At 38.3% G+C, this 9281-nt stretch overlaps 1 protein-coding gene and 1 long non-coding RNA gene across 3 annotated transcripts; one reads left to right on the top strand and one right to left on the bottom strand.

Annotated features, from left to right (window-relative positions):
- Positions 1–226: 226 nt before the first annotated feature.
- LOC124118866 lies at positions 227–2328 on the bottom strand. Of its 2 annotated transcripts, none has more exons than XR_007220634.1 (3): positions 2301–2328; positions 774–906; positions 227–387 (listed from the first exon to the last, which is right to left on the bottom strand). It is a non-coding gene; the product is annotated as an uncharacterized LOC124118866 (long non-coding RNA). The 2 variants fall into 2 exon arrangements; XR_006858544.2 differs by having other exon boundaries at positions 227–372.
- An 838-nt stretch (positions 2329–3166) lies between these two features.
- Positions 3167–4777, top strand: LOC124118871 (protein unc-13 homolog C-like). The gene is made up of 2 exons (XM_046481164.2): positions 3167–3254; positions 4029–4777. Exons 1-2 carry the CDS (start codon positions 3167–3169, stop codon positions 4775–4777), a joined length of 837 nt encoding a protein of 278 aa, XP_046337120.2.
- Positions 4778–9281: the final 4504 nt, after the last annotated feature.

Raw genomic sequence — 9281 nt, 5'->3', positions numbered from 1 at the left:
ATTTCTAACAAATAAGTCAACCGTGAAACGCGGTCATGTGTTGTCATGGTTACTGGTTACGACTGCTGCAGTCTGCCGCCCACACAAAACCTGCAAAAGTCAGAGCAGATATGAAACGTTGCTCAACATATCAATCACTGGTTTGTCTGCTCCACATTCGTCCAACGTCGTATCGCGGGACAATATTTGATTTAAAAAAAGAAACAAAACAAAAGTCCAGACGATTTCTATGTTGTGTTTATTCTCTGTTGAACATCAAGAGTCAGCGATGTGACCGGACGTCTGTTCCAGATTGGATTAATTGAGCCTTCCTGGCGCTCCTGGCACTCCTGGCACTCCCCACCCTCCCTGAAATAGGTGGCCTGACATCAGCTGAAACGGAGGAATCTATAAAGACACAATTTTTTTCCTTTTGTAACATCATCATGATGGCATATTGAGTAAAAAACTGTTAATACCTACGGTACAGCCCCACATAACAACTTATCTGAATAAAAGAATATCCGGATCAACTGTAGAAGTAGTAATTACGTACACATGGGTGACTAAGTAATTAATAATTAATGACCGTTTGGTATATGTACTCCATATATGGAAATCACGTCATGGTCAATATATACTGAATTGTTTTCTGACCACTTGATACTCGTGGAAGGATGGGGTTGGAAGGATGGGGTTGGGGGGATGGGGGGTATAAATCCGTACGTCAACTGTCTTCATTACCATTACTACTTCTAGAAATGCAACTTTATGTACGATGATGACGACATTACCTTTGACTCGATCGACCGTTCCATAAGTTTTACATCGTCGGTATAAGGAGGACCTCTGGCACCATCAGCTGGCTGCGTCATAACAGCCATGGCATTGATGAGGAGGAGGACGACGAGGAAGGTGAACATTTTACTGAAGTTAACAAACTTTGATACAGAATTACGAAATAATTAGTGAGTGAGTTAATATTTAACGTCACATCGGCAATATTTCAGCCATATCGTGACGAGACGAAATAATTTCTAGCAAGTCACTGCTTATGCAAATATGAAAAGCTGACAAATGACGGCTGAAATTTTGAGTCGAGATGAGATACTAGACACTTAACACTTTGAGCCCTTGTTTGAGAAATACATCTTGCAACACTCCAGAATATCAAATCGTCGGTCCATAAGGAGGCGAGTCATGGCTCGAGTCATATCATATACAGTGTTTGATTTACCACAATCCGGCAGATGATTTGAATTGTGAAATATTGTTGCTATTTCCGGCCAAAAACACCGACAATAAAAATAGTTTCAATATAGGATAGACACAATTTTATGGATAACAACTTCTTTAATACTGTAAAAAGCGACGTTTCGGTATAGATCCTGAATGAGGGACATAGTGCAGAATATATATAACAAGTGGAGGATTAACAGTAGAGGATTAACAGTAGAGGATTAACAGTAACAACAAGGGCATACATGAGTGGGATAAGTTGTTATCCATAAAATTGTGTCTATCTTGTCATCCGCCAACTTCTAAGTAATGCCTATCAAACAAGTTTCAATATATGTATTATGTTAAACTATTGATAGTCACGATATGGCTGAAATATTGCCGATGTGACTTAAACGTTTAACTCACCCACTCATTCATTAAAAAACTCAAGTACTCATGTGTTAGAAGGAAAACATATCATGAAGTAGTGTAGGTATATGAAGTTATGTAAGGTTGCGTTTTATGTAACTGACATACCAAAGTTGTATTTGTAGAACATATGGTATCTCGAAAGTCATGAATAAATCAATTTTGTCAGGTCACAAAGAGATAAGGGGCGGTACAATGTGTGAAGCCCATTTCTGGTGTCCCCCGCCGTGATATTGCTGGAATATTGCTAAAAGCGGCGTAAAACCATACTCACTCACTCACTCATTGGTTTGAGAGCTCATTCATTTGAGAACTCATTTGTTGGAGTGCGCAATGGTATACTCACTCATTGTTTTGAATGCTCATTGGTTAGATCACTGATTGGTGTTGAGCGCTGATTGTTTTGGTCGCTGAATGGTTTGAGTGCTGAATGGTAGGAGAGTGACTAGTTTGCGTGCTCAATGATGTCTCTCTACTGGAGAGACTGGTGTTTGTGTGTTTTGTTTGTTTGTTTGACACCCGACTCAGCAACATTACAGCTGTATGAAGGCAGGCTGGAAATAATCGAGTAGGCAACAAACAATCCAGTGATTGACATGTTTACCGATCCACGCAATTGGGGTGCACACTGAAGCATGTGACTAGGGTAGTAGATATTAACGTATACATACCTCGTTTGGTTTTCACCTCACAACTTCTTCCAATTTAGTGAAACAGCTTTGTCGAGTGGTGTTTTTAATACAGACATAATGCCATGATTAAACACGGAGTGCATTGTCGGTTTGTTTCATGATGAAAGGAAGTGGCATTATATGCATAATAATGCCATTTCTATGTTAAAACAGCATAACAGATGTGACGTTTCCTATAGAGTTAGATGAAGTATTTTCAAAAGTGTTAGATCTTCAGTGATTTTGTTCTTTGTTGGCATAAACTAGTCATGTTTCACTAATAAATAAAGTTGTTTGAGGGCATTTAGATAGCGGTAGTGACAATACATGCAAAACTACTCTTAGTGGCAACTTAAAGATCAATATCATCACCAACGATACTGTTGATAATACGCATAAAGAATACAAAGAGTATCGAAAATGAAAATGCATTTTGATGCAAATACTCGTACAATAAACAGCATATTAAACAAATGAAATAGCTTAAAGATCATAAAGACCAATATCAGTGCCAACGACACAACTGATAATAGTGAAACAGTGAAACAGCTTGCCTTTTGCGACCAATGGAATCGGGGTGGAAAGATAATGCTGAATTTTTTCTGGCATTGACGTTTTGAATTCACACATGATTCCAGTTATTTTAACATGAATGCACAATAGGGATTTGTCTGACAAGTTTGTCATATAGTCTTGTTGAAAGAGTTTGTCACTCTGATTCTTTATGGGGGCGGTCGGGTAGTCTGGTGGTTAAAGTGTTCGCTCGTCACGTCGACGAAAACCCGGGTTCGATTCTTGACACGGGTACAATGTTTAAAGCCCATTTCTGGTGTCCCCCGCCGTGATGTTGCTTGTTATTGAACGATATGAAGTCTAGATTAAACGTCTTGGCCAAATTCGGATTCAAGTACATAAAGAAAGAGATCAACAAGAAGGGGATCGCAACTGGTGCTCGTTGGGGTGCCCACTTCTTGTCTAAACGTGTTCCCCCAATTTTCAAAAAAAAATTATCAACGAAGAAGTCCAACATTTCACATATAATTTTCTCAGTCAAGTTCAGGTTGCGCATTTTGTAACAAAAGCCTCATGGATCAAGGAATGAAGTGTTTCCATAAGTTTGTCAAGTTGGATAGTGGTGTACAAAGTTGAAAAATGAATTTGTTTTGACAGAATGGAAACGGGTTCTTTTCTGAAATTGGAAATGGTCAAGCAGATCCTTTGAGTTTCTGTGAATCCACGTGGTATTAATTTGACTTGTTTCAATGCTTTCTGTGAATATGAAGCAAATCATTCCTTGATTGTATAAAGGATTATGGTTAATCTTTTTACACAGAAATCCGGTGCTACATTTGCCGAACCCAGCATCTCTTTCTTTGTACTGATTGTTATGGAGCTTTGGAATCCAGTACAACAGAGGAAGGGACAAGTCTTCAGGCTATAGTTGGTTGGTTGGTGACTTGTATTATCTCTTATAACAACTTCTTTGATGAAACAATTAACGTGATGATCCTTACATATACTGGTTATGCTATTGGAGGCCTTGTCAGTGGAACGAAAGGTTCCATGTAGGTCAGCCAGATAGTCTGTCTTACAGACCCTGATACAAATATATATCAAATACAGCCCATGCAAGTCTATAATGTTTGGCAAGTCTAGATCACTGCAGTATCTGAAAATGAAGAGAGTCACTGGGCTCCTTTTTATTATATTTTTATTTGCTTCTCTCAGGGGATGTGGAATTAAACCCGGGGCCCCCAAAGGTCGACTTCCAAACATGTAAAGATGAGATTTTACAAGAGCTTCGGGCAATGAAGTGTGAACTTTCTAGGGATATCCGTGATATAAAGTCTGACACACGTAAATTGAATCAGTCCGTGGATGAACTCAAATTACAAATAGCAGATATGAAAAGCCAACAGGAAATACTACGGCTGGACATAGATGCAGTATCTGAACGTGTCGCTTGTGTTGAGGAGCATAGTTCTACTTTAGACAGGTCAGCATATAGTTATGTTACCGATAAGATTGACAACCTTGAGAATACTGTGGATAAACTAGAACAGTACAGCCGGAAGCAGAATATACTGCTGTATGGTGTCGCTGAGAAACCTGATGAAAATAAAATGAACATAAAGGAAGTTATTTGCGAAACACTGAACACCCATAATGATGGTACTCCATTTTCAGCAACCGACATTGTGAACGCCCATAGGATTGGCTATGCAAAGTCTAATCGCCCGAGACCTATTATAGTTCGATTCAATTCTATGGACTGCAAAGTGGGAGCAATAGGCCTGCGCGATAAATTGAAGGAGAGTGGATATGGTATAGGCAGTGATCTCACCACACACCAGAGGAAAGTACTCCAGGATTTGAGACGTAACAACAAGCAAGGCTACTACAAGAATGGTGCCCTTGTAGTTAAGGATTACCAACAGCATTCAGATAGGCAGGACACAGATACTAATGATAAATAGAGGTGTGGCCGAGGCCCGGATTATCGCTGTGTTACTAAATCAATTTCAGATTTCTTGTTCTGGAACATTTCCGGTATTACTAATAAACTTCTAGACGATGAATTTGTTTCATATATCACACAGTTTGACTTTATTGGACTCACAGAAACATGGGCCAAGGACTGTGATTTTGATCAACTCGGTGATTACCAGCCATATGTTTTGTCTGCAGAGAGATTGTCATCTTTTGGGAGATTATCGGGGGGGATTGTAGTACTTATTAGAAAGTCTCTAGTCAATTATGTCAAAGAGCACATTATTGGACAGAATGTGATATATGTTATTTTGGATAAATCGGTATTTAAGCTAGAAAAAGATGTATTGGTAGCTTGTGTTTATGTCAATCCTGATGGGTCAACTTGGTACAGGGGTAAACCAACAAAATGTGGAATAAGTTTATTATTTGAATCCTTGTTAGATGTTATACAAAAATATGGTGATATGTTTATCATGCTTGGGGGTGAATTTAATTCCCGAACCGGTAATGAGCCCGATGCCGCAGAGAGTGATATTGCTGAAAGGCTTGGCATCCAGGAACCTTCTGATATTTATGGCAACGTGATCACCAATCGTTTCTCTTGTGATACTACTGTTAATCGCCTTGGTAAGATTTTACTAAACGTATGTAGTGCTTTGAATTTGTGCTTTTTCAATGGCCGATGTGGATCAGACGCGGCAAAAGGTGACTATACCTTCATCAGCCACAATGGCACAAGCGTAATCGACTATATTGTTGCATCCCCTTCATTGTTTATGTTGTGCAAACAGTTTGACATTGCAAATAGAACAGAGTCGACCCATATGCCAGTTACATGTTCATTTCACGCACGTGCCAAAGCTGGATCGAGAGACCGTGAGCGTGTTGCACGAGACCCAGGGGACAGCTACCGCTTTGTGTGGAACGAGGACAAAACTCAAACTTTTAGAGACAGTTTACTGTCTACAAATTCTATTGCAATGCTTGACAAGTGTTCAGATTTTATCGCTTCAGGTAATATTGATAAAGCAGTTGAGGTATTTTCAGATGTTTTATGTACCGCTGCGAAATGTATGAAACGCCCTTCTTATATTTCTAGAAGTAAACAGCCATGGTTCGATAGGGAGTGTGAATACCACCGCTGTGAAAGATATAGGCTTCTTAAGGTTTTCCGATCACTAAAAGATTCGTCATCACTTTGTAACTATATTAAGGCAAGAAATACTTATACACATGTTATCCGTGAAAAAAAGAAGTTATATCAAGACAATGTACAGAGTACAATTTTGACTAACTTGGATAACAGTAAAATATTTTGGGCAAATTTGAAACGTCTGTCTGCTACCACTGTCCGTCCTAAGCCAAATATAAATATTGAGCAATGGTTTTCACATTTTAAGGGGTTGTTCGATTCAGAAATGGGGGATGAAGATAACACTGTGCCAGATAACAATTTTGATGACTTAACTCAATCTATCTTAGACTCGCCAATTGAACAGCAGGAGGTAATTGAGGCAATTAACAAATTGAAAACAGGCAAAGCTGCCGGCAGTGATAAGCTTATTGCTGAAATGTTCAAATACGCATGCGATGTGTTAGTTCCCTATATTACCTGTCTGTTTAACGTTATGTTTGATTCCGCTTATTTTCCGATTTCCTGGTTGACTGGCCAAATTGTACCATTACACAAGAAAGGGGATACTAATACACCCGATAACTACCGAGGGATTACAGTATTAAGTATTTTTAGCAAGTTATATATTTCTGTTCTAAATAGAAGGTTGCAGTCTTGGTGTGATGCCTATGATAAAGTTGTGGAGTCGCAAGCAGGATTTCGTTGTGGCTATTCCACAATTGATAATATGTTTATTTTACAGTCAGTTATACAGCGTTATCTGGGGAAGAAGCGAGGTAAACTATATGCTTTATTTGTAGACTTCTCCAAAGCGTTCGACTCTATAAACAGATCAAAACTATGGATAGTTTTGAATAACAGTGGTGTGTCACCTAAAATGTTTAAATGTATACAATCCATATATACGACTGTACGTTCCTGTGTAAAGTTTAACAATAACTTCTCAGATGTATTCGATTGTGACTTGGGTGTCCGTCAAGGCTGTGTACTGAGCCCGTTTTTGTTTTCATTGTTTATCAATGATCTAGCTGTTGAAATTGAGGCTAACTGTGAACCCGGAATCCAGCTCCATCCAGACATAATTCAACTATTCCTGCTACTCTTTGCTGATGATGTAATTCTTATATCAGATACTGTATATGGCCTCCAAAAACGCATCGATGTACTCGAACACTATTGCCAGAATTATTCCCTAAAGGTAAATCTTGATAAGTCGAAAATAGTAGTTTTTAAGAATGGTGGTGTACTTTCTAGATCTGAGAAATGGTATTTCACTGGTTGTCAGTTGGAATGTGTATCATCGTACAAATATTTGGGAGTTGTATTTTCAAAGAATTTATCATGGTCGAAACATACTTACAATGCTTCATTACAGGCTAAACGGGTATTGTTCTCGGTTCTAAAATCCCTTTCATCACTTAAACCTATTCCACTGAAACTATTTTTTAAAATATTCGATACTAAAATTGCTCCAATTATGTTATATGGGGCTGAAATATGGAGTTTTGAAAACTGCAAAGAAATAGAAAGTATCCATGTACTTGCTTGTAAACGTCTGCTAGGTGTTAAAACGTCTACTCCCAATCATGTTGTGCGAGGAGAGTGTGGAAGATACCCACTGTACATTTCTGCGTATAAACGCTGTATAAAATATTGGTGTAAACTTATGTCCCTACCAAATTCACGATATCCTAAGAAAAGTTATGATATGTTATTTCAGCTAGCCACACATGGTAAAACTAATTGGGCTACAAAAGTCAAAACTCTTTTATACAGCCTTGGATTTGGATATATATGGGAGAACCAATATGTTATTTGCCCCGAATCATTTATTTCCGAATGTGAAGATCGGTTAAAATTTGCTTACGAACAGGACTGGCATTGGTCTTTAGCACATAGTTCTAAAATGTTCCATTGTACACTTTTCAAAAATTCATTCAGTCTAGAGTTGTATTTGTCTGCTATCACTATCAACAAATTTCGTGTTGCACTAGCCCAGTTTCGCTGTAGCTCCCATACTCTCCATATTGAGACTGGTAGATACGTTAATACTCCACGAGAGCAGAGATTGTGCAATAGTTGCAACCAAAGATATGTCGAGAATGAATATCATTTTTTATTAATTTGTAACGCTTATGATGAACTTCGTCTTAAGTATTTACCACAGAAGTATTTTGTACATCCTACTCTTGCTAAATTCAATATGCTTATGGCGGTAAACAATGAAACTGTAATTAGAAATGTTGCAACTTTTATATACCATGCTATGAATGTTAGACTCCAAACACTTAGCCTATAAATGTTTATGATGGACCAAATATTGTACCATGGGCCGCTGGCCTACACATGTACATGAATAAAGAATTATTATATTTTTATTAAGATAAATGAACAACTGTTTTTTTATGTACGATATGTTCATTTCAGAGACTAGATTTTAGTCTAGTCAGCCAGACTTTGAATGACAACTGGCTGGGACAGAATGGGTTTGTTCCATTTCTGTTTCGTCTTCTTCAGGTTGTGCATTCTTCCAGTGACAGCATCACGCACTGACGTAACCCACCATGAAAGACATTCAACAGGCTCTTCTTCCCTTTTGGCCAATTTATTGGGATATGCTTCGAGAGCATCCATAATGAGTTGTGATCCGAAATGGCTTGAGGCTGCTTACGATATTTGGGTTCATATTTGAATAACTGATCAAGGTCGTTATTGTCAACACCATTGAAGTTTCATGTGACCTACATGCTGGTAGCAGTATGCTGAGTCTTGGTACCCACAGGTATTGGAATTTACATCATGAGCTGCCAAGCCCACGTTCCGCATCACTTTCCCATAATGGAACAACCTGGACAAAAAAAAAATGTTCGCATAGAAAAAATAAATCGTTTGCAGTTTCTGAAAGTTTAGATATTCTGACACATTTGTGTTGCAGCCATGAGATAGTGGTGTTAGGATGTAATGTACATAAACCACAGGCTATGGGTTGTGAGGTACTATCCGTTTATTCCATGCTAGTGGAAGAAGACACTCTGTAATACTATAAATATACAATTGACATAAAATAGAATCACACCTGGTGAACATATCATCATTATGAACTAAGTACATGTAAAACACAATAATACGTTACAAATGACTTTATATGACCACATGTTTACATGTGATGAACAAACTATCTGTTGACACGAAGACTATAATAATAACAAGGCACAAAAATGAAACAAACTACAAAGTCTGTACAAAGAAACCTACCCTGTGGGTGACACGGGAGTGTGCCCATGCACCAAGTAGCCGGACAACAAACTCGTACAGTAAACCTATATACTGGATAATACATTGATCAAATGTAT

The sequence above is a fragment of the Haliotis rufescens genome, unplaced genomic scaffold (genome assembly GCF_023055435.1).
Source record: "Haliotis rufescens isolate VD_foot unplaced genomic scaffold, xgHalRufe1.0.p SCAF_14, whole genome shotgun sequence".
In the NCBI taxonomy this organism is placed as follows: Eukaryota; Metazoa; Mollusca; class Gastropoda; order Lepetellida; family Haliotidae; genus Haliotis; species Haliotis rufescens.
Note: the sequence above shows the minus strand (reverse complement) of the source record. Positions and strands in the feature narration are given on the sequence as shown.

Excerpts from the sequence above, each read along its gene's own strand:
- LOC124118871 (XM_046481164.2), top strand. The coding sequence starts at position 3,167 with ATGAAGTCTAGATTAAACGTCTTGGCCAAATTCGGATTCAAGTACATA. Across the intron at positions 3,255-4,028 it reads GGGGATCGCAACTGGTGCTC|GGGATGTGGAATTAAACCCG; the intron begins GTTGGGGTGCCC and ends TGCTTCTCTCAG.